This window comes from Camelus bactrianus, chromosome 4 (genome assembly GCF_048773025.1).
Source record: "Camelus bactrianus isolate YW-2024 breed Bactrian camel chromosome 4, ASM4877302v1, whole genome shotgun sequence".
NCBI classification, from domain to species: Eukaryota; Metazoa; Chordata; class Mammalia; order Artiodactyla; family Camelidae; genus Camelus; species Camelus bactrianus.
In genome coordinates, this window is record NC_133542.1 from 72,204,393 (window position 1) to 72,228,978 (window position 24,586).

Genomic DNA, 24,586 nt, shown 5'->3' on the forward strand with positions numbered 1-24,586 from the left:
GGAAGGAGGCTCCCCTCCCTGGAAAAGCGGGCAGGTAGGGGAGGAGAGACACCGGATTCACAGGCTGGCAGTTTCACAGCAAGTGAAAGGTGAGAAGAGTTCTCATGGAGTATTTTGGAAATTTCTGACTGGCTGGCATTCCAGGGGCTAGATTAGCAACAGGGTAGAAACCCACTGCCAGCACGTCCAAACCTACAGCGCGTTTTGGGAACAAAAATCTAGAGCCCTCAGAGTAGTAACTTGTGAAGACAAGGCTCTGTTATGGCCACAGGGCTCCGACTTTCCCAGGATGAAGCCAGTCCCTGCAGCCAGGCACGTGCCCCCCAAGGTGCCCCCGCCTCGGCCCACTCCCTCCTGAGACAACGCAGCCCTGGCTGCACACACCCCACATTTCTTCCCGAGAACTGTCTCCTTTCCGCTTTGCTGCTTAACTCCTGTGCCATAGTCCCCACCTGACACTCATTCCAGGATGAGTTTTCTTCCCACCTCACCAAGCAATTCTCTGACACCAGCTGGGTGTCCTACAGTTCCATTAAATTCTGACACACTCTCCCTGGAGACCGCCTCAGAGCCCACAGGGTGAGGGCTCAGCCCCACAAGACTGTCCCTGACTTCAGCCACCAACTGAAAGTCCAGGTTGTCACCTGTGCCGAGGTTCCAACCACCTCCTCCTTGGGTTCGACTGATTTGCCCAAGCTGCTCACAGAACTCAGAGAAGCATTTTATTTACTAGATCACCAGTTTATTATAAAAGGATGTAACTCAGGAACAACCAGATGGAAGAGATGCATTGGGCAAGATGTGTGGGAAGGGACTTCCATGCTCTCAGTGTGACACTCTGAATTTCTACGTGCTCACCAACCCAGAAGCTCTCCAAAGCCCGTCCTTTAGGGTTTTTATGGAAAATCTTTATGTGGGCATGATTGATCAAATCATTGGCTACTGGCGACTGATTCAACCTTTAGCCCCTCTCCCCTCCCGGGAAGTCTGAAAGGATTGGAGACTGAAAGTTCCAACCCTCCAATCAAGGGTTGGTTCTCCTGGAAACCACCCCCTTAGGTGCTTTTTCCAAAAATCACCTCATGACACAAGCTCAAGTGTGGCTGAAAGGGGTTTGTTACAAACATCAAGACACCTTTATAAGGCTCCTAGCCCTTGGAAACTCCACGGATTTTTGGAGCTCTGTGCCAGAAATGGGGATGAAGACCAAATACATATTTCTTATTGTAAATCATAAGATCACATCTGGGATTTGATCCTTTCTTCCCCAGCAGTGCTTTACTGGTGCTCAGTAAACACCTGTCTGCCGGGGACAGAGTGCAGCCTGTGGCTGCGGGGAAAACCTAAACCAGCCGCTGAGCAGTAACAAGCGGGACCTCGTTTCCTGAAGGCCTGCGCTGTGCCCGACAGGCCCGGGCCCAGGCCTGGGGACAGAGCAAAGAGCCAGGCAGACTCGGACCTGCCTCAGGGGGTCCACGACTGAGAAGCCGCTCAATAAACCAGTCAGTAGACAATTCCAAGTAGTGCTGGACTGTGAACACGGAGACGGGGAGAACGGGTAAGGATAGCAGAAGGCAGAGACCAATTAGCCAGGCTGGTCAGGACGACAAGGACCCTGCCACACAGAGGCCCTGAAGAGTGCTCTGGCAGAACAAGTGGCTTTGTAAACCACCGACTGACCACACCCCAATTTGTATCCTCAGCTTGAATGCCCTGGAGCTGCACTGGAACATCAGCTGTGGGCTTAGAGGCCTTGCTGGACACACCCCTCTTCATTTCCCACCCTTTCCCACAAAACTGCTCCCCCTGCAGGCCGTCCCCTAAATGGCAGGGCCACCTTGCCAATTGCTCTGGTCAGATCCTTGATTCCTCGCTCTCATTCCTGCACATCATCCTTTAGGAAATCTTACTGTTTCTACCTTCAAAATACATCCCAATCCAACCATGTCCCTCCACCCCGACTGCTGCCATGGTGGGCCAAGCCACCACCACCTCTCCCTGGGTTGTGGCAGCAGCTCCTTGCTGGGCCCCCTACCTTCAGTCTATTCTCCACCCAGCAGCCAGGCGGTCCTGTTACAACTAGGTCCCATCTCATCACTGTTGGCTCAAAACTCTCCAGGGGCTCCCTCCTCCACTTGGAGCCAAACCCAAGGCCTCCCTGCGGTTCCCCAGGCCTTCCACAATCTGCATCCAACCCCAAGCGCCACCTCTTATCTGACCTGCTTTTCTCCTGTGTTCATCCTGAACCAGCCTGTGACCCCAGGCACACTCCCACCTCAGGGCTCTTGCATGTGCTTTTCCGTCCAATGGAACGCTTTTCCCTCCCATGTCCACATGGCTCCCTCACTCCTCAGATCAGCTCAGCTGTCACCCACATTGAGCCTTCCCTGACCACTCTATTTAAAACTGCTGCCATCCATCCCACACCTCCCAACCCTTTTTTATTGGTTTACTTTTTCCCTATTGGGGGGAAAGAAGAAGCTATGTCTCTACCTTGACATAAACACGCATCCCATCATCTGACATATTCCTGTATTCATCACTAGGATGTAAACTCCGCCAGAGCATGGATTTCTGTTTTTGTTCACTGCTGTGTCCTCAGTTCTTGGACCAGAGCCTGACACCCAGTAGGTGCTCAATAAACATGTTCACTGAAATAAATGGATGGATGGGTGGACGGGTGGATGGAAGAGTTCAGCCATCTGCCCAAGGCTGGAGCCAGTCAGCAGCTGAGCCAGGTCTGCCTGGTTCCAGGGCTTGTCCTCTGGAGCCTCTCACGTGGGTTTTAGGCAAGCGGCCCCACCTGCTGCGGTATTTAGGGGCTGAGGTTTCTCCTGCATGCGTTCATACTTTTTGGCGTGCCAAGAAATCTGTTCAACATATCATAAACTATTTTGTCTTTCACAGTAATATTCCAGTTGCACAAAATGACATAAAATAGCCCATGACTGTTCATGTAACTCTGAGGTAGTATGAATTTCTTGGCAGGTCTGTTTCAGAGGAGACCTTCTGTTTTATAACCTCAAGAACGAACCTGAGCAAAGACTTGAATGGTAGCAGTCACCAACATGGCTCATGGAGTTTACTCAGTGAGTTGGTCTCCAACATGATAGTGTCTTTCCACATCCAAGGGTTCAAGGTCAAGGGTGAATGTGTCAGGTCACTGAAAAAGCGATGAGCTTGGTAGTTAAAAAGCTCAGGCTCTAGAATCAGAGAAACCTAACAGGCTGTGTGGCCTTAGGCAAGGTGCTAGCCCTTGCTGAGCCTCAGTTTCCTCATCTATAAAATGAGGACAATAATAGTTTCTACTCCACGTGGTTATTGTGAAACTTAAAGAAAACATGCGAGTAGAGCATGTCCCGCAGTGCCCAGTACAGAATAAGGGCCCGACCACTGTTTGGCTGTTATTCTCGGGCACAGACCCTGAGTTCTAGAGCAACGCACAGAAAGAGAGGGACCGTTATAACAGGGCCGTCTCCTCCATCAGAGGCACCCCAGTGGCCTTCCCTGCTCCACCACCTGCGTTTACAAGGAAAATGATTTGGCTGAAGAAAACAGGAAACTAATGTTCAAGATCTCAGGGATCAACCATGTCCTTTAAAACAGCATCTCTCAAACTTTGGTGTGCATTAAAGTCACCTGGAGATTGTTAACACAGATTCCCTCGGGAAGTCGGACTAAGGAGGCCTAGGGAAGGGACAGAGAATCTGCATTTCTAACCAGCTCCCAGGTGATGGTGAGGCCCACGAAGAGGAGGGGCTGGGAACGGACGCCCCACTTACTGTTCTTGTTGTTGAAGGCTGACACTGACAAAGCAGGCTCCATGTCTCGGAGCTTGATTTCTTCCCGCTGCTTTCCATTTCTCCAGAAATCTAAAGCCACATCTGTGATCCGTTCTGCACCAGCGTTGCTACAAAATAACGCCAGTGAATAAGGACTGGCTTTTTTTCCCAAAGCCCACAGGCTGGGGTTCCAAGCTCTCCCACCACATCTCAACCCAACTTTACCTAAGAAATATGAAGATGGCTTTCTGATAGGAGACCCCATCCAAGTTGTCGTAATAGTCCAGGTAAGGCTTGATGGCATCTATGAGGCCAGCGTGCATCTTATCCATTTCGTCAAATATGAAGATGGATCTTGCACAGGCACTCACGTTGCCGCGAATCCACGACTGTAACTGATCCTGAGTGAGAAGGGGGAAAAGCCAGTACAGAATTCTCAGAACAACCAGCGTGAACACTATTAACGCTGCAACTGCTTCTGCAAAGGCTGCGTTTACTGGGTGCTTACTGTGCGCTCCCCACTGTGCTAATAACTTTACACAAGCTCTTTTGTTCCTCACCACAACCTCATGTAGTAGGCATTATTGTACCCATTTTACAGATGGGGAAACGAGGCAGAGAGCATGATCAACTGGCCCAAGATCACAAAATGAGTATGTAACCAAGCTAAGATCTGAACCCCACTCTGCCTGATTCCAAAGCCCTACACTCTGATTATAATTCTTGTCCTGTGACCTGTCACCTCAATGTTGTGTCACTGAGTTGCTGGTCCTCTGTCATCAAAATGGCAATGTTAATACACATCCTGGGTACACTGGCCTTCTTGGGAAGAAGGCAGAGACCAAGTAATCTCTTCTCTCATCAGTCCTTAGAACAGCCTGGAGAAGGTACTCTAACTTTCCCATGGGGGAAGCGAGGCAAACTCTGCAGCACACACATGCACCGCCTAGGGTGGTGAGGTAACACTCCTGAGTTTCTGGAATGTCTGGAGGTTGCGGAAATAAATTTGCTTAACAGAAACATTCTCTAAAAACATATTTAGGTACTTTTTATATTAAGTAATCAAGGTAAGAGGAAGGAAAGACCCTTTTAATCAGACATCTGAGCTATGGTTCTATATAATGCCTTCCTGCATTTCCCCCCATGGTAAGGAGGAAGTGTTAGCTATTTGTTTCTAAGGAAAATTCTGGAAGTTACAATGTAGGTCTTGGCGTCTTATGATTTGGGTTTTTACCTGTCTACTCGGACCACAGTTACAATGTTCCGTGTGTACACATTTAACCTAATTCTGTTCTGCAGGTATGGAATAACCTCTATTTACAGAGCAAGAACCTTAGGGGAGCTGAAGTAACTTGCCTAAGGCTGCAAAGCAAATCAATGTTTAAACAAGGATTCACTCAGGTCTGGTAGGCTCCAGGAGCTAAGGTCTCCCCACTCTGCTACTCAGACTTACAGACAATAAGAGGACAGGTCTCGAGCACTGACTCACTACAGGCAAGGCACTGTCCTCAGCACTGTTCACACGTTTTACTGTGATCTTCCAAATCCCAAAGGAGTTACTCTTGTGTTCCCTATGTTACAGGCGAGGAAATGGAGCTGCAGAGAGGTTAAGCAACTTGCTCAAGTCACACAGCTATTAAACGGTGAAGACTGAATGCTAACTAGGATGACCAACTCATCCCTACTTGCCTGGGACTTTCCCAAAGTCCTACATCCCAGGAACTCCTGGACAGTTGGTGACACTGATGCTCACCCGAACAGAAGGGGAAAATGTGTCCACACAGGTGAGGATTTAAAAAAGGCAATCGTTAACATATATTTGAAGGCTCACGTGCCGGGTACCATGTTACATCCTTGGCAGACAGAGCTCAATAGAGTCTCACAACTACCATTTTACAGATGAAGAAACTGAGTCTCAGAGAGGTCAGGCGACTTTCCCAAGATGACACAGCTGGTAGGTGGGAGTCTTAGGGCTCAAATCCAGGTGTGTCTGCCGCCAAAGCCCAGGCTGTTAATCAGGGAGTTACACTGTAAAAGCAGTTTGCAACACTCAGTTAAACAAACTTAGGCCTCCCTAGGAATGTTTCCTCTTATAAAACGTGTTAGATTTGATGATGTTTAAATGGGATTTGATTACATCATCTCTAAAATCCTATGACCCCCATTTACTGAGTATCACACGGAGCCTGTTTTCAAACACCACAAAGCTGTGACAGTGTAACTGCTCCATGTATCTCAAACACGCTGTAACTATCCCACACTTTTCAAAGGGGAGCTGACACCCCTAGTCATTTTCAGGGCTCATTCATTTCAACATGGAATTTCCAAATCCCACTCCACCACAGAGAAACCCCAAACCCAGCATCATCCAGGAAGGATTCCAAAATTCTGCCCTTGCCTTATACAGGGTGATGTTGGAGATGTGTGGAAAGTGCAGCGTGGCCACAAACAGGTGGACATAGTCACTGTTCAGACCACCCTCGTAAATATTCTCTGCGATGATCTTGCTGACAAAATTTTTGCCGGTGCCCGTCCACCCGTGTAGGGAGAGGGTGAGAGGTTTCTTGGGCTTCGGGTTGCTTATGAAGCCAGACACAGCATTTAAGATGACTTTCTTTGCAAGATGCTGTCCAAAGAGCTTGCTGTCCAGATCCTTCTGTAGCGCTGGGAAAAACAAATCCAGTCAGGCAGGGAGTAGGGGCACACACCTGGCAAAACGTAGCCCAGGTTACAGGCTCATGTGAAAGCCAGCAAAGCCAGCTAAGCTCTTCTAGCGCCTTGTGAGACGCGGACGTAGGTGAGCGCTTGGCCCAGGTGTACGGTGGGTGCAGGAGCCCTCCCTCTGCTAGCCCTGCCCATTCTCCGGCCCTTCTTCCTGAAGAGGCCCTTCCTGGGCTCCGCGGCTTCCGCCACCAGCGTGCGCCCCTCACCCCACGCCGGGCAGGAAAAAGGCAGCAGTGTGGCCCCCACCGCTCCGCGCCGTTAGAGTCCCCACCATCCTTCCCGTCTCCGGCGAGGAAGGGGTAAAACTCTGGAGGAAGTTTCCGACCGTCCACACGCCCAGTGTGTGATGAAGGTGCCCAAATGGCAGCCGGCCTCCGCAGGTCTCCGACCAAAGTCCGGTCTGCCTGTGGTGGTGGCCCAGGAGCCAGGCCCCATCCCGCACCCCGGGCCGCTCCGGTTCCGGGTCCTGGTCCCGCAGGCCTCAGCGCTGCCCAGGCTCCCGGGCCTCCCGGCCCCCGGCCTCTGACCCCCGCCCCGGCCCCCGCCCCCCGCCCCATCCTACCTTCCCGGCTGAGGCTCCGCTTCTGGCTGCAGCACTCGGCGAAGAGGCAGTAGAGGCGCGGGTAGGAGATGTAGCCGGTGAGGACGCCGGCCAGGGCCAGGCCCAGGCTGATGGGCTCCACCGCCCGCACCGCCAACGGCGCCAGCAGCAGCAGGCCCAGCGCGGCCCGGCCCAGCTTCATGCCCGGACCCGCGCCGCCCTGCGCGTTCTCGCGCCTACCGCCGACCGGCGCTACCGCCCGACCGCGCTTCCGGTTCCTCCCGCCGGCTGCCGCCATCTTTGTGACGGGCGGGCTTCCTCCGACGCCGGCGGCCGCCATCTTTGTGAGGGGCAGAGCGCTTTCCTGTTTTGGGCTACGGGGCCCCAGTTTTCTCCTTTTAATAAAATTTTGAGGGGAAGTTTTGGATTTATAGAAAAATTGAGAGGACAGTACAGAAAGGCTCCATATTACCACACCCCAGCTCGCACCTAGTTTCCCCTTTTATTACCATCTTACATTAGTATGTTACATTTGATAAAATTAATCTATTTTGATATAACGAAAGTTTCTTCCTATTTTCTTAGTTTTTACCTAATGTTCTATTTCTGATCCAAGATCCCATTCAAGATGCTGCATATCTTCTTAGGCTACTCTTGGTTATGACTTTCTCAAACTTTCCTAGGTTCTGATGACCTTGACAGTTTAGGGGGAATACTGGTCAAATCTTTTGTAGGATCCCAAACTACTGGAATCTGCCTGATGCTTTTCTCATGATTAGACTGGGGTCTTGAACTTTGGGGTGGAATATATGTTACAGAGGTGAAGTGCTATTTTTATAATATCAACATGATTTATGACTGTCGATGTTGACCTTCATCACCTGGATAAGGTAGTGATCCTCAGGTTTCTCCCAGATGAAGTTACTTACACTCATTCATTCATAATTTTGAGGACTGCCTACTGACTAGACCCTGGGGATTCAAGAAAAAAAAAAAAGGCGCCTTCACTGACCTTGCATTCTAGTGGAGGGGGAAAAAAACTCTTCGTTTTACAGATGAGAAAACTGAGGCTCCGAGGCAAAGGGATTTGTCCAAGGATTTAACAGTAGGCTCTGAGCAGGCTCAGATCTCTCTCCAAAGCCAAACTTCTCTAACCACACAGCACCTGCTTTAAATCAGGCCAGGAGTCAACTGGCCTGTTCTTTCCTCATCACAACCTGTGTAACTACCTCAGGAAAAACAACAGCACAAATGCACCATACTTGACAGCCCAAGGGTTGGAGCCTGTCTGTGTGCTTAAACTAAATGAGAAAACCCCTCTCAGCAAATGAATTTTGCTTTTGAGCTGCCCAGCCTCCAGGCTCTGAACACATGGCCCAGTGTTGGAAGGAGACGCAATGCAGACAATAATGCTGGGTCCATTTCATATTTAATACATAAGTGCTTAAAGTGATAGAAATTCTTTTTTCTTTCTTAATGAAAAGTAACAGGTAACTTTGTAAAAAGTCAGAAAATACCAGTGTCCCTTTGATCTCATCCTAGATTCTTCTGCTGTCAGCTGGATCCACTATAAACACTGACGGAGGCATTTCTGAACCCCATTCCAGATATCTGAAAGTAGAAGACATGATTGCACATATAACACTAAAAGCACAATCTAAAGGGTGTTAGCTCACCCTGAACACACAGCTGTTTCCTCCTGACCCAGGGCAAATATTAGGAGAAAGTCAACATATTTACAAACAAGATTTAATAATGCTCACAAGAATAGAGTTTGCCCCCAAATAGGAAAACTACACATTGTTTTGTTTCAAAAGGTTACAAATTCAGTGCCTGTAAAATCCAGCAGGTAAGCAGCAGGGCTGAGTCTGTTCTGGGAACTGTCTGCTATTCAGTGAGGAGGCTTCTGTCCAGGAGGCCTTTAATCGCAGAGATAAAGGGAGTGGACGACACTATTTACATCCCATCCTGCACTTCTCCCCCTCTGCCTCCCTCAGTAGCGCCGGTTCATCTTCTTGAACTTCTCATAATGATAGTCATCCGTGGCCTTCTCGTTAGCAGGACGCTTGCGGTTGGGAGGGGACCCTGAGAAGGGAAAGAGGAAAGGCTGTTTGTCGTGTGGGAAGCCACCGACAGGCTTAGCTCCACATAAGCAAGGATGACCCAGCCTGTCTAATTCCATGCAGGATCCCCAAGGCCTACTCTAGGGAACAGGGACATAGGAGGGCCTCGGTACGTACTTGTTATCGCCTGAGTAACAATTCAACATGGTGGAGCCGAACTGTGCTGACTTCAGCATTAGACCAGGTGGACAGTAGCAGCTACACTTCATTGAAAGTTTGACTGCGTACCAGGCATGGCACTAAATCTTTTAAGACATGGCTTCCTTTAACCCTCCCAGCAATCCTAGCAGGGCATGTTACCATCTCTGCTCAGAGAGGTTAGGTGACTTGCTCAAGGTCACTCATAAAGTGAAGGTTGGCTGAGAGCTGAACCCAAGTCTGGTGACTCCAGAGTCCTTGCTACTAGGTATTAATAATAGGAAACTCTTTGCAGCCAAGAGGTTATAGAAAAGAATTTCCAGAGAAGGGAAGAAGAGTAACAGGCTGGATTTTCAGAAGCCTCAGCAAATTTAGCATTTCTTTAGAATATTCCAGTGTTGATGAAAAAGACGACACCACTCTGTGCTGGCGAGCATGTGGGAAAGGGACACTGCTAGATGCTGCTGCTGGGGCAAGCTAGCAGCACACTTCTGAAGGGTCATTTGGTGAGTTCTGATCATCAAAGCACTGTCTGAATAGGGAAAAATGGGAAACAACTTAAGTGTCCAACCAGAGGGAAATGGTTAAATGACAGTAAATCTGTGTACACAGCAGAACATGATACAGCCATTGAAAAGGAAAATGTATTTACTGTTCTGGAGAGACATGCAGAGCACTCTGAAAACCTATGAGATCCTATTAAGTATGTGTACAATATATGTTTCCTATATATATGAATACTGGAAAAAAAAAAGGTTGGGATGGTAATAGTTGGCCCTTGGTAACCGCATCCATGGATTCAACCAGCCCCAGACTGTGTAGTACTGTGTTTATAATCCGCGGTTGGTTGGAAGCCATGGATACGGAGAGCCGACTATGGGACCTGAGCATTCGCAGATTTCTCTGCAGCGGGTCCTGGAACCAGTTCCCCTCGGATACTGAGGGATGATGATACACAAAAACCTTAACAGTGCCGTCTTTGGGCTGTGAAATTATGAGTAACTTTTAATTCATTTTTGCTTACTGAAGTTTTCTGATTTTTTGAGTCTCTGTCATATTTGGTAGCCCAGCAAATCCTTAGAGCAACCGCCAGTGGTAAGTTGTATTACTATCCCCATTTTATAGGAGAGGAAACTGAGCTTGGAAAGGGGAAGGCACACAACCATGGTCCAGAGGATGGATTAGACCCCAGATACCCTGGCCCCAAAGCCCAGCACTGCCCCTGCTGAGTCCCACCCCACTGCCATGGGCCCTAGACAGTGACCACTCCAGGCAGCCCCAAGGCCTCCGCTGGACTCACGCTCAGGCTCCGGCTTCTCCGTGTCACCCACTCTCAAGGGTCGGGCTTTGGGCTCTTCTTTGTTTCTCCGTATGGGAGCATTGAGCTCCTCATGATAAACTGGATCAAAAGAGACCAGGGGACATGTCACACAGAATATGGGAACCCAGGGGCCTCAACGCAATGGCATGGGACGGGGCTGCTACCCAGAGACGCGATGCTTACATCGGTTGTGCTGCACGTAGTTCACAGCCATGTTGGTGGGCACGAAGGAGGTCTCACTGTCTTTCTTCTTGTTCTGCTGCTCTGCCAGCAGACGGGCCTTGGCGTCCTCCGTGGAAATGATATTTTTTATTTTAGCGCTATAGGGAGAAAGGAGCCACACCACAGTTAGATGGCTGCACCTCTGGGCCTCCCTGGGAACTGACTGGAGGGGCTGGTGGCCTCCCACTGTATAAGGATGTCATCTTTCTTGGGGCACAGCTCTCTACAGTTTACCACTCTCTTGCAGTTACATTCTCGTAGAGCTCTCACAGCAATCAGAGCTGCAGGAATTACTCTCTTCTGATGGAGAGGAAGTTTAGCCAGAGGGGTCAAGTGAACTGCCTAAGGCTCAAAGCTAGTAAAGCCAGAAAGGAGGCGAGAACAGAGAACTCTCCCAGCTTTCTACCACACCCAGAGATGATGCTGACCACCGTGTTTCCTCCATGAAAATCCCCTTTTAGAGCAGATGTTTTGTAGTGAAAATGAAAGGAGGATGACGGGGTGGGTAAGCCTTTATCACTGCTCCTGCTACAATAAAACACAATACAAGGGCCTGATTAGAAGAGCCGAGGAGCTGTGAACAAAGGCTAAATAAAAACAAACGCTTTTGCTTTCAGCAGTCAGGGTCCCTTGTCTCTTTACCTACTCTGGCCAGCCCTTCAGAGAAACTCCTGGCCACAACTATCTCAGCCTGCCAGAGAGAACATGGCTTATATTTGTGGGTTTCCAAGGAGATAGTTAAGATTTCACTGGAAAGCTAAGAAGCTTGTCCTTCTGGCATGAGGCAGGAGAGAGGTGAGACTACAGGTGTGAAACGTACTCGATGCCCAGGTCCACTTCGGGGATGCCGCTCAGCATCTGGTTGGAAAGCATCTCCTCAGTCTTCTTGGCTGAGGAAACCCGGATGTTTTCTGGCAGCTCGTAAAGGCAGTCCTCGGCATTCTTTGGCTTGACTTTCTGTTCCTCGTGTTCCACGATCCCTTTCCTCTTCTTCAGCTCCGTCTCAATGTACTTCATCCTAAAATGAGAAACCCACAGGGGCAGCAAAGCTCACAACAAGTGTCTTTTAAATTAGTGGTCTCTAACACCGGCCCATGGAGCAGTGACAGTTCATGATGAGGGTGTCACTGTTCCATGGAGTGGTGAGAAAAATAAAAATAACTCGAATTTTTTAAATCAAGATAAAAGTTTTCAACTTAAAGCACCAACCTATATTATGAGATTATGTCCCACCACATCATATGTGAGTTTCTTTGAAGATAAAAAGATAATAGTAGACGGCGGTTGTTAGTTTATCAACCTTGCTGGCAAAATAAAAAAATGGGCAAGTCCAATGTTTGTCCCTGTGATCTGCGGGGGTTGGGTGGGTATTACAAGGAATCTAAAATCCCAAGACCCTTGCTTTTAAAGAATTTTTAAAAGTTCTTTTTAAAGTTTTAAAAGTAAAAAGCACCTCTACAAAAAGCGTCCACCTACATCACTCTAAGCTAACTTTTGTAATGCCAGTTACAGCAACATGGATGGACCTGGAGATCGTCACTCTAAGTGAAGTAAGCCAGAAAGAGAAAGAAAATACCATATGAGATCACTTATATGTGGAATCAAAAAAAAAAAAAAAAAAAAAAAAGACACAAATGAACTTATTTACAAAACAAAGTTTTTCAAAGTTCTCAAGCCTGGGAGGCCATGCAGAAGAGGTCAACTTTGCTGTCTTTTGATAATTCTAGAAATTCATCTGTGATTAAACATCTTGGACTCACTCTGGCTGGAGCCCACCCTCAACCACTTACTGCTAAACAGACTGACACCTACATGTCGGCGTCCTCATCCCTTCGGTTGGTTTCTGCAGAAAACGATGTCCCCAAATGGAGGTCTTCCTCCTCACTGATCCTAAAAAAAAAGCAAAGCCTTAAAGTCACAGCTAAAAGAGACTGAGTTTGATGTTATATCAATAAAACAAGGATGCCACAAAATGTACAACATCTTGTTTATGGCTGGAAAAAAATATGATACGTAAAAAGAAGAAACTCTAGAAATATATGCAAGCAAACTGTTGACCTCTGGAGATACCCTGGGGGAATGAGTACATCCATTTATTTTGTCCATATTATTTTTGTAATTGTGTTTCTATGTTTTTTTTAAAAAAGAAAAACAGCTTCCACATGAGTTTGAAAGACAGTAAACAATGCACCTTTATGAAAGGTGTCTTCCCATGTCAGTCTAAGCTAACTTTTGTAATACCAGTTGCAGCAACATGGATGGACCTGGAGATCATCATTCTAAAGTGAAGTAAGGCAGAAAGAGAAAGAAAAATCCCATATGCTATTACTTATATGACATGGAGTCCAAAAACAAAAAGACGCAAATGAACATACTTACAAAACAGAAACAGACTCACAGACATAGAATATAAACTTATGGTTACCAGGGGGACTAAGGGGTGGGAAGGGATAAACTGGGAGTTACAGATTTGCAGATAATAACTACTACATACAAAATAGATAAACAACAAGGTTGTATTGCAGAGCACAGGGAACTATATTCAATATCTTGTAGTAACCTATAGTGAAAAAGAATATGAAAAGGAATACATGTATGTACACGTATGACTGAAACATTAAGCTGTACACCAGAAACTGACACAACCGTGTAAACTGACTATATTTCAATAAAAGTTTTTAAAAATAAGCTAACTTTTGAAGTTTTTGTTTTCTTTTGTTTCTCAACAACATGCCCTTTTTAAAGCACAAGAGGTATTTCAAGATGTCACACTAAAGCTGCTTTGGGCCCCAGCTCCCTGGGGGGACACAGACCCAAGGAGGGGCTGCAGGTGAATTTGCATCTCAGCCTCTTTTGCACTTACTTATCTTTGCCCCTTTCCTTTAGTTTCTTCATATCCACCATACCACCTGTCTTCATCTGAAAGGGATCATCCTGCAGAAAGCAAACGCAGCTGAGAGGAAGCATCTACATAACTGGCAGTGGAACTTTTTTTATTTTTTAAGAAAACACAATTGCCCACTGAAGAGCAGCCACATCTTCCCACTCTCCAGGGAGGACCCCACAACTCACCACTAGAGTGGTCTCTTCTTGTACCTTCTCTCCCACCAGTAGGGCGACAGCACTGACAAAAACCAAAAAGTTGGGGAGAGAGAGAGAAATGGCACAATTCAGAGATGAGGAGAAATATTTAGGGAGTCTGTAGGTTGGTTGCAACATTAGTGCAAGGGTGAGATCTGAGGGGTGGACATCAACGTCAGCTGGAAAGCCTATAAGAATAACAGGGTCTAACAAACACTCTAGATGCTGGAGGTGGAGGTAGTGGTGACTTAAGTAGTACACTTTTCTACAAAGTTTCTGGCAGTATCTTGGCTTAAAAATCTCATTTCTAAGATTTTGCCTTCAAGGAAAATGAAGCTAAAAACAAATGTTGAAAAATACTATTGCAGCTTTGTTTGATCGTGAAATTTTACAAAATAACCTACAGGTTCCAAAATAGGGAATAAGTTAAATTATGATGGAATATTACACAGCTACTAAAAGGTTTTCAGAAAAATAACCCACAATGTGGATGAATGTCCACAATGTCATGAGTTGAAAATACAGTAGTCCCCCCTTATCTTGTGCTTTCACTTTCCATGGTGTCAGTTACCTGCAGTCCAAAAATATTACATGGAAAATTCCAGAAATAAACAATTCATAAGTTTTAACTAATTAATTATTTTGTGTGTGTATGTGCGTGTGTGTGTGTTTTGGGGGGAGGGTTGGGAGAGGTAAACAGGTTTATTTATCTCTTTTAATGGAGGTACTGGGGATTGAACCCATGACCTTGAGCATGCTAAATATGCGCTCTGCCACTGAGCTATACCCTCCCCTAACAATTCATAAGTTTTAAATTACCAGCTGTTCTGAGTAGCGAGATGAACCTCTACCATCCTTCCCAGTCCCACAGTGGAGGTGAATCACCCCTTCATCCTGAGTATCCACACTGTATACATTACCCACTCATCAGCACGGGGAAAAAATAGTCTATATAAAGTTCAGTATTATCCAGGCTTCAGGCATGCACTGGGGGTCTTGGAATACAGTCCCCGCGGATAAGGTGAGACTACTGAAGCATAGAATAAAAGTAAAGCTGCTCAGAGTCTTTACAAAAGAGAGAGAACAGGCAGGAAAGAACGTTAAATGTTAATACTGGCTACCTCTGTGTGGGAAGATTACAGGTATTGCTTATTTTCTTGATTGTACTTTTCTAAATTTTCCCAAACTCTTAACAATAAGTATGCATTTCACAAGTAATCGGGTGCAGGAGAAACACGAATTAGTGATCTGTTTCTGTACCTCTGGAGCATACTTCAAGACCACGAGGCTCAGGGCACGTCCTGGTTAAAAATTTGCCAAAAACTCATGGACAGCTCTCCAGGCAGTGGAAAGTGTAAAGTGTGTGAAGAAAAGGGGCTCTGTTTGAGGAGATATGTGTGACAGCGAATTGGGGCGGGAGGGTGGGTCGGGGGAGGGCAGGGGGAGATGCTGTCTCTGTCATCCCCGCCTCCCCCTCCAGGTCCCCTCCCTCATGCGGTACCCACCTCACTCCATTGGGCCTCTTCCTCAAGTTCTGCACCTCTCGGGTCTCTTCCAGTTTTAATCTAAAAAAAGACAACGCATAGGCTGAGAAACCCTCCGCGAAACTCAGTGTCAAAAGCCAGTTTCAATGGACACCGCAGCCCCACTGCCGAGCAGCCGTCACCCTGGTCCCGAGGGTGACCCTGCGCCTAGATACACCGGGAGTCAGATCCCCTTCGCATCCCAGGGGCACCTCTCCTAACCATGAGACCTTGGAGCGGCGGCCTCATCCCTTGGAGCCTCAATTTCTTCGTCCATAGCAAGTGTCAACGAGGCGCCTGGCCGATGGTGAGTCCCCCTAGCTTGCCTCTCTTTTCCTGCCCCGTCGAAGCCCCGCCCCAAACGCACCGAACCTCTTCTGAGTCCTGCTCATCTTCTTCCGACTCCGAGTCGGCCCGGCGCCGTCGGAAAGTCTTCCCGGTAACCGGCATAGTCTCACCAACGCCGCGGTCCAGCCGCCCCGCAGCTACGCCTATATCTTGCCTACTTCCGGCGCGCAGCAGTGAGGTCAGAGTGTCGGCCCGGCCCGGCCCCGCCCCGCCCCAAGCCCCGGCCCCGCCCAGGCCAGCACCGCCCATCTGACCACGCCCCCATCTGCAGCGTTGACCTCTCTCGATTGGGCGGCCGAAGGGGAGGAGGCGGGGCGTGGCCGGCCGGGCCGCAAGACCCTGCGGCCGTGCAGCGGAAGGCGCGCTTGACTGACAGGCGGCGGTGGCGCGGTTGAGACGGCAGGTGAGTTCCGAGCCGCCGCCGGTTGCTTCAGGGGGCCCAGTCTCTCCGAGCAGGCGCGATCTCAGCCCAGCCTCGGGCAGGCGGGGGCCTGGCCCTGTCTGGTACGCAGAACGCCGCGGCCAGGTGAGCGGAGCCCGGGATCCCCACGGCCGCCGCCGCCCTGTCCTCTTCGGCCTGCGCCCAGGGGATCCTCTCGGGCCCAGCACCCCACTTCGAGCCCTCAGGGGCTTGTTGCTTCTCCGGAACAGGGGCCACCATCTCTTATTTCTGCCGGGGCCTGACCCAGCGTTGAAAGCATGCATGTGGCGTCTCGGAGCGCTTTTATTTCCCCGGGGTCTGGGCCCTGACGTGCACTTTTTTCTTGAGGGGCTAAAGATGACCACTTCTTAGCGGTGATGAATTAAAGTCCCAGACCCGCCTGCCCCGCTGATAATGGCTTCCAGCCACTTCTTCCTGAGGAGAGTCGTGTCTGGTGTTTTGAACCCATTCGGGAGGGTTTGGGGGCAGACGGTGCTTGGTGGCCACTTCCCTGGACCTTCGGGGGCCTTGTTTTCGTCCTTTGTCACAAGGACTGTCGCTCTGGCCTCCGCCCTTTCGACCGGAGGATGCTGTGAAGATGAAGTTTGTTTGAAGAAGAGGCATCAACAAACGCTTAGGAAATAACTAAATGCGTAAATAATGACTTAGGAGACTTTTAGAAAGCCTTTATATAGTTTTCTTTGCAAGAACTACCCTTATTAAGTACTTACTGTGTTGCAGGCCCTGGACTTAGCGTTATGTCATTGAACTCATCCAACAGTCCTCTGAAGTAGATTCAGTTATTGTTTTTCGTTTTGCAAACGAGGACACCAAGGCTCAGAGGGGCAGTTTGTGCCTCAGTTACTGAGCTGGGAGGTGGCAGGACCCAGTCACAGGCCTGCCTCTGCTGCACCTTGTGCACAGTACCTGGCACAGTGTGAGTTCAGTAAATGTTTACTGCAGCTGCTGTTGGTACAGCTCCCTGGCCAGGGGGAGGGGCTGATGGAGACTGTTTTGGGTTCCCTCTTCTGAAAGACCGTTCTGAAGCAGGGCAGCCTTTCTGGAATGCCTGACTTTTCTCTGGAACAGTCTCTGAGTCTCTGTTGTTCTTTTCCCTGGACTAAGACAAATAGCAGACTCGGGACTTCTTGGAGCAACCTTTTGGCTTCGATGAAAAGCCTTATTTTAAAAGGCTCAAAGTCTTGACCTCTGCAGTCTGGTTCAGCCAAACCCACACGCACATGGGAATCACCGGGCACCGTGTCCCTTTTGGTTGAAGGAGAGGCTCCTTGGGAATCACTGCAGGAACCCAGGGAGTGGATGTCTACAGCTCTCATGTTCTCAGAGTTGGCTCCAATTTTGCCCACCCAGCAGCCCTTACACCAGGGGGTGTTGGACAGCACTAAGGAGAGGGCCACAAGGCCAAGGATGTTTCTGGATCCTCTTTCTCATCTGACATCCCGGAGAGGATCATCTGGTCCAGACGAGCTGTCCCCTCTGGGCAAGGCCAGAGTGGCCCCTGATAACCTCCAGGGCTGTGGCAGATCTGATTGACACTTGTTTAGCAAAAATAATGCTTAAAAGTGGTAGCTGTGCATCTGGAGGTGTGCGGCTGGGCTGCGGGGCTGCAGATCCCCTAAGCCCAGCCTTGCTGGGCCTTTTTGAGGGGGAGGGGGTAAAACTGCTCAGAGGGAGCCTCCAGGAAACTTGGGCTCTCTTCAGTTCAGAGATATGTCGTGTTTAAGTTTTGTTCGGGAGTTTGGTTCTTTAAGAAACATCCAGATTTGGCTTTAATTTGGGTTAGTGTGCTGTGCCAGGTGAAATGTGGGCTCATCTCAGGTCCGGTGCGCATTAATGTCTAGGTAGATTTGGGATCCAGTAAAGTGATTGCAGTTCACAGCTTGGCCATCATAAGTATTCAATAAATGTCGGTTGGACTGGTTTACTTATTCAGCAGATATTTACTGAGCTTTCAGTATATGATGCAGGCACTGTTCTAGTTGCTTGAAATATGTCAGGGAGCAAAAGAGACTAAAGACCCCTGATCTAGTGGACTTTGTGTTCTAATAACATGATAAATATGTGAAGTATGTTAGGAGGTGATGCTATGGAAATAGAAAAAAATAGAGCAAGGCAAGGGAGTCTGGAGTGGGAGGGAGGATTGAGTTGCAATTTTATATTGGTGTGTTCTGGTTTGTGATTTGGTCGGTAACATGATAAACAAAGCAGTGGACTGGATTATAGGTTCTGGGTTCGAGTCCCAGTTCCACCAGCTTGCCATGTGAGTGCGGGCAGGAGCCTTCTTTTCTCTGAGCCAATTTCCCCATCAGAGTCCCTGTTCTGCCATTTACTGGCTGTGTGACCTTGACGTGAACCTCTCTGATCCTCTCCTGCTTTGTGGTTTTAGGGGTCTTAGTCTGAGTTCCTGCTTATACTTGCACACTCCAGGGTTTATGGCTTCTCAGTGACCTGGCCAGTCACTGCCTCCAGCCTGTTAACCCCCAGGGACTTTCAGCCAGGGGCAGTCACAAACCCATCCTCCCTCCAATTAACTGACTTTTGTGGACCCTGCAACAAAATGCAGTAACAGGTTTGGGGCTGTGAAGAGATGTTATCCTAACCTTAAGGAATTTAGGTTGAGCAGAAAAGTGCCCTGTGCAGGGGCAGGGTATAGCTCAGTAGTAGAGCGTATGCTTAGCATTCACAAGGTCATGGGTTTGATCCCCAGTACCTCCATTAAATATAAAAAGTAATGAATAAACCTAATTACCTCTCCCCCGCCGAAAAAAAAAACAAAAACAACAATTTTTTTAAAAAGTGCTTTGTGAAGAATGACTCAGTAGAGGCTTTTATGAGGGAGGGAGACCAGGGGATGCTACCTGTCGGGGTGGGGGTGTTGGGGTTTGAGAAGGTAAAGGTTGTCCCCACTCCAGGCTGGCTGGGGCTGGCTGGGAGGTGGTAGGGCCAACAGTTCAGAGCACTGACTTCAGGGCAGGCAGTCCTGGGTTTGAATCCTGGCTCATCTGCTCAGTAGCTGTGTGACCTCCAGATAGTTTCTTCACCTCTCTGAGCCTCAGTCTTTCCTCCTTTAGTGATGGAGATGGAGATGGATTTAGCTCTCAACGTTGCCTGTCCTCCAGGGTGGTTATGAGGATTTAGTGAGGTCAGGTAGTATCCATTACAGTCCCCAGGTCCATTTGGACAGGGGCGAGCAAGACTTGTCGAGAAAGGAGGGCTGAGGGTCCTGCTTTGAGAATTAGAAGGATGGTGGACTCTTAGCAAATTAAGAGTGCTTAAAGGGAAAGATGGATTTGGGATTTAGGGAAAATGGAGTTGCTTGAAAGTGGAATGGAGGGAAGGCAGGAGGGAGGGAAAGTGCACATGTTCTGAGAGGCAGAGGGGAGCGGGGAGGGGCGTGGGCACAGGTGTGTGGGTGTGGGATGGCCAGTGTGGGAGGATCAGGGCAGGTGGCTGTCCTTGTGTTGGTGGGGGGCTTGGCAGCATCACCTTTCCCATCCTGAGGAACCAGGCTCCTAGCTGGGAGGCAGATATAGCCAGAACCCCCAGGAAAATGATGAGTAATGGGTACCTGAGGCCCGGTCTCAGCAGCGGTGCCGGGCCCAGATGTGCTGCCTCACTGCCTGTGCCGCTGCGTGGGGTCGGGGTGGGGTCCACTTTCCCCATCACTCGATGTGGGCCCCAGGGAGGGGAGAGTGCCTGCCCTTCCGCAGGGCGAAGCATCTTGGAAGTCGCATCCGGGGCCTGCAGCAGGTGGGCCCTTTGCCAGACCTACTAGCCTGCCTCCTTTCCTCCTGCTTTCTCATCCCCGAGAGAGGAGGTGGGTCTGGTGGGTCAGGAGGGAGAGGTGCCCTGGGGTCGCTGTAGTGGAGGCACAACCCCTCTGGCTGGCGGACACCTCACTGACTCCCAACAGCACAGTCGAGCCGCTGCTCTCAAGAGAGCCTGTTCTCGATGCAGTTCTCTCAGCAGCACAGGCTTCTTGCCCTTTCAGTCTTTAGGAAATGCCTTCTGTGTGTACACCATTTATGTGCACCGAGGGAAGGGTGGGAAGGGCTGTGAAGGTGGACCCAACCTGGCTCACTTCCCAGTGCATCACCCCTTGCTGTGTGTTCTTGGGCCAGTGGCTTCTCACCTCGGAGCATCGTTCTTCCTCTGTGAGATGAGGAGCCGCTGTCCTTAGTGATGCGAGGGGCATCGTGCCTGGCTCAGAGTAGGCGCTTCTGGGTCCTGGGGCGCTATTGTTGAGTTAAGGTTACCTTTTCCAAAAGACTTCTCCCTGCTCCCACCTTAAGTGAGATAAAGGGGATCTTTTAAAAGTTTCTATCTTGAAAAAAATTAAACAGAAAAGTAACAAAATAATAAAATGAAATCCCATTTATATCCTTCACCTATGTTCACCAATTATTAATATTTTTGCCCTGCTTACTCTTTCTGTATCCCCCTTGGGCATGTGACTTATGTCCCTCCCAATTTCAGTTTCCTGACCTATAAGACATGGCCAAGAACACAATTTATGGTACTAAGCATTTTTTGAACATTTTCCCTGTGCAGATAAACTTTAAGCCACCCTGAAAGTCCACGTGATCAGAAGTCATTATTGCTAAATCCTTCCTGTGCGTTGTCCCGCTTCACCCCCTCAGGCACCCTGGTTGCTGTCTGTGTCCTCATTTCCTGGATGAGGAAACTGAGGATTGGGTGATTTATCTAAAAACCCACAGCTTGCAAGTGAGAAGAGCAAGGAGCCGAACCCAGGGCCAGCCATCTCTGATTCTATCTTCTGTAATTATAGTCCACTCCAGAGGCGATGTATGTGGAGCAACTGACGTGTGGCGAGATCGCAGTGGAAGGAGGCTACCATTAGTAATGATAACGTGCCCAGTGGCTGCACACAGGTACCCGGGTGATGAAACAAGAGCCCTGTGCCCCATGAGGGCAGGACCCTTGCCTGGCTTGTTTCCCATCACCCTGAGGAGGTGCTTGGTCAATGTTGGTTGGGTACCAAGGTAAAACAAATTGAAAACTTCTGGACAGCTGGGATCAGTGAAGTATGATCCTTGCAGACTCACACACTTCTGATGTTTCAGGTCCTGCGTGGAATATTAGGCTCTCAAAGTTTTTAGTACTACCACCGACTTTTCCCTGAATATAAACTGATTTTTTTAACCATTAAAAAAAATGTTAGCAAAACTTAAACTTTCTATGTTGCTTATACACTGTTGGGTGGCAGATAAGTTTATAATCTTTCTGGAGGGAAGTTTGTCAATGTTTATCTAGTGTCTTTAAAACGTGTTTTGTGGGGGAAGGTATAGCTCAGTGGTAGAGTGTGCTTAGCATGCATGAGGTTCTGGGTTCAATCCCCAGTACCTCTTATAATAATAATAATAATAATAATAATAATAATAATAATAATAATAATAATAATAATAATAATAATAATAATAATAATAATAAAAAATAAACCTAATTAAGCCCCCAAAAAACTTTAAAAATAAAAAAATAAAATATATGTGTTGACCCAGTAATTTGTCTTGTGGTTAAAGATGTAGTTGAAGGCCTAAATTCCACAATATTTCTCACTGCCTTGTGTCTAATAACAAAACACACACACACAAATATCGTTAAGTGTCCAACTATAGGAAAGTGGTTAAGTAAGGTATTGTAGAGCTTACATTGAATGCGGTATGATATTATTCAGTCACTAGAAACGAAGTTGTTGAGAAGAAATTTAGTGACTTGGGAAACGTGTATAATATAAACCAAAAAATCTGTGTACAAACTGTATCTGTTGTATTCTGGTTTAGTTTTAAAATTTGTATATTCATTCATGCATGTGAACAAGACTTACCAAAACAGTAACCATATTTTTTTTTTCTGAATTGGAGGATTACAGGAGAGTTTTACTTCATTTTATGTTTGTCCGTGTTTTCCAGCTTCTAAAGAGGTCTGTATTAATTTTTAATAAAACCAAACAGAAATGCCTTCTTCTATTTGCAGGGCAGGTAGGAGAAGATGAAAAGTTTTAAGCCAGCGTGGAAGTTAATGAGGCAAAAACAGAGGTGCTAAGAGCAAATCTTCTGAACGAGTCACAGGGTGAAGAGTTATGCTTTCAAGCCGTCCAGGCAGCTGCAGAGGCCCTTCCAGTTAAAGCTTCCAGGACCACTGAGGTGCTGCAGCCCCTCTCTGACATGGACCTCAAGTGTCCTGTTCACACTCTGATGTCGTGTTCCCCCAGAGTGCCCTCAGGGACCTGGGGAAAAGCGAGAACAGACCTGGCAGGGAAACCTCACCTGCTCCTCTAAACTGTGCTTAAAAGTAACCCAGTAGGTTGTATGTTACGAAAGCAACACAGATTCCTTGTAGAAAATGCAGACAAGCAAAAAAGGAGGAAATAAAAATCACTTGACTCCATCCTCCCAGAGCTGATGATAGCATCCTTTTTCTAGGTGCAAAACAAAATTGTTTTACCAAAATGGAATTTTATTGTAATAGTGTTTTATAGCTTTTGGACTCTTGATCCATTCAGCAAATATTTACGGAGACATTTCTGTGTTCCAGGGGCCATTTTAGGTTTTTGGGATACAGCTGTGAACAAAACAGATCCCTGCCCTCGGGGACTCATATTCTTGAGAGAAGACAGGCATTAGACCAAAAAAATAAAAAGGAAAAAAGGAAAAATGACCAAAGTGATTACAGAGGATGCCAGATACGGGCCAGGATGGACAGAGGACCTTCTTGGAAGAGAGAATAGTGGGATAGGATGGGGCTGCGTTCAGCAGGGTGGTCAGGGGACAGAAAGCTAAGACCTGCAGATGGAAGGACAGACACAGTGAGCAGTGTGGCAGGGCACCAGTGGGGACCAGTATCTTTCCTGATCATCAGGTATTTCGCTTCGTTATACCCCTGTCCCAGCTTTTTCAAATCTTTTTAAAGGTGTCATGCTTGTGTATCCTTCTGCAACTTATTTAGAATTTATTGTATTTTATTTTTAAAATTTCAGTAAAATACATGTAACATAAAATCTACCATCTTAAAAAACCCACTGGCCTTATATACATTCACACTGTTATGCAACCATCACCACCATCCATCTCCCCAACTGAAACTGTCCCCACGAAACAGTAACTCCCCACCCCCTCTCCCCCTGACCACCACCATTCTGCTGTCTGTCTCTGTGGATTCGACTGCTCTAGCTACCTCACCTAAGTACAGTCATACAGTATTTGTCCTTTTGTGTCTGGTGTATTTCACTTAGTGTAATGTCCTCAGGGTTCATCTCCGTTGTAGCATGAGCCAGAATTTCCTTCCTTTTTAAGGCTGAATAATATTTCATTTATAGATAGACCATATTTTGCCTGTTCATCTTTTGGTGGACCCTTGGGTTGCTTCCACCTTTGTTCGTTATTGTGAATGATGCTATTGTGAATATGCACATAGATGTACAATTATCTGTTCAGGTCCTGGCTTTCAGTGCTTTGGGGTGTATACCCAGTGGTGGAATTGCTGAATCATATGGTTATTCTGTTTAATTTTTGAGGAGCCACTATACTGTCTGCCACAGCAGCTGCACCATTTTACATCCCACCAGCACTGCGCAAGTTTCTGGTTTTTCCATATCCTCACGAACACTTTTTCTTCATGGGTTTTTGTTTTGTTTTGTTTGGTTAGTAGCCATCCTAATGGCTGTGAAGTGGTGCGACTTGTTTTTCTTATTCAACATTGAGATCTATTTGTGTTGATAATATAGGCCTCAGTCATTCATTTAAAGTGGGGGTTTCTTTTTCAGAGAGTTTTAAATCAGGTTTATTGAAGTATAATTTATATCTAATAAAATGCACCTTTTTGTCAGATATTACCTCTCTGCCTCCCCGTTTTGGCCCCAAACAACTATTGAGCTGTGTCTGTCACTGTAAGTTAGTTGTGATTTAAAGTGCTTTTGATCAACTTTATTGAGGTGTAATTTACATACAATAATATTCATGTGCTTTAAAGATATAGTTCTTGAGATCTGACAGGTGTAGAGACCTTGTTAAATCCCACCCCCCATCAAGAGCTAGAACTTCCAAAGACCACAGAAAGTTCCCTCTCGCCTCTTTGCAGTGAAACTCTACCTGCGGCCCCAGGAAACCACTGATCCAATTTCTATCACTGCAGTTTAGTTTTGTCTGTTTTGAAATTTCATAAAAATAGAATCATATAGTATGCACTTTTTTGTTTCTGACTTCTTTTGCTCTGTTTAACGTTTCTAGAATGTGTTCATGTAGCTGCATCAGTTCTCTCTACTGCCGTGTATTAATCCATGATGTGGATATACCAGTAGTTTGCCTCAGTCCCCTGTTTGTTG

The 24,586-nt window shown here is 47.6% G+C and overlaps 3 protein-coding genes across 9 annotated transcripts in view; 1 reads left to right on the plus strand and 2 right to left on the minus strand.

The window, feature by feature from the left end:
- TOR1A (torsin family 1 member A) overlaps positions 1–7,325 on the minus strand; it is a 28,002-nt gene extending 20,677 nt beyond the window's left edge. The window contains exons 1-4 of one of the 2 annotated variants that reach the window (XM_074362387.1): positions 7,069–7,325; positions 6,181–6,446; positions 4,008–4,183; positions 3,783–3,910 (exon numbers count right to left, since the gene is read on the minus strand). In XM_074362387.1, coding sequence (XP_074218488.1) covers positions 3,783–3,910; positions 4,008–4,183; positions 6,181–6,446; positions 7,069–7,249 — 751 coding nt within the window. In that variant the 5' untranslated portion in view covers positions 7,250–7,325. The remainder of the gene's footprint in view (positions 1–3,782; positions 3,911–4,007; positions 4,184–6,180; positions 6,447–7,068) is intronic. The other variant, XM_074362386.1, reaches the window with a different exon arrangement.
- Positions 7,326–8,457: 1,132 nt separating this feature from the next.
- C4H9orf78 (chromosome 4 C9orf78 homolog) lies at positions 8,458–15,980 on the minus strand. 2 transcript variants are annotated; one of them, XM_010970268.3, is made up of 9 exons: positions 15,823–15,980; positions 15,438–15,497; positions 13,924–13,975; positions 13,715–13,785; positions 12,664–12,741; positions 11,672–11,869; positions 10,813–10,949; positions 10,609–10,707; positions 8,458–9,132 (listed from the first exon to the last, which is right to left on the minus strand). In XM_010970268.3, exons 1-9 carry the CDS (start codon positions 15,903–15,905, stop codon positions 9,041–9,043), a joined length of 870 nt encoding a protein of 289 aa, XP_010968570.2. In that variant the 5' UTR covers positions 15,906–15,980; the 3' UTR covers positions 8,458–9,040. The 2 variants fall into 2 exon arrangements, with proteins under 2 accessions (XP_010968570.2, XP_045362794.2); XM_045506838.2 differs by having other exon boundaries at positions 15,828–15,978.
- A 115-nt stretch (positions 15,981–16,095) lies between these two features.
- The window catches only part of USP20 (ubiquitin specific peptidase 20), a 43,070-nt gene continuing 34,579 nt past the window's right edge, over positions 16,096–24,586 (plus strand). For 2 of the 5 annotated variants that reach the window (XR_012506573.1, XM_074362381.1), the window contains exon 1: positions 16,096–16,206. The gene's annotated coding sequence lies outside the window, so the exon portion shown is untranslated. Of the gene's footprint in view, positions 16,330–24,586 lie in introns of all 5 variants that reach the window. The other 3 variants (XM_074362383.1, XM_074362385.1, XM_074362382.1) reach the window with 3 other exon arrangements.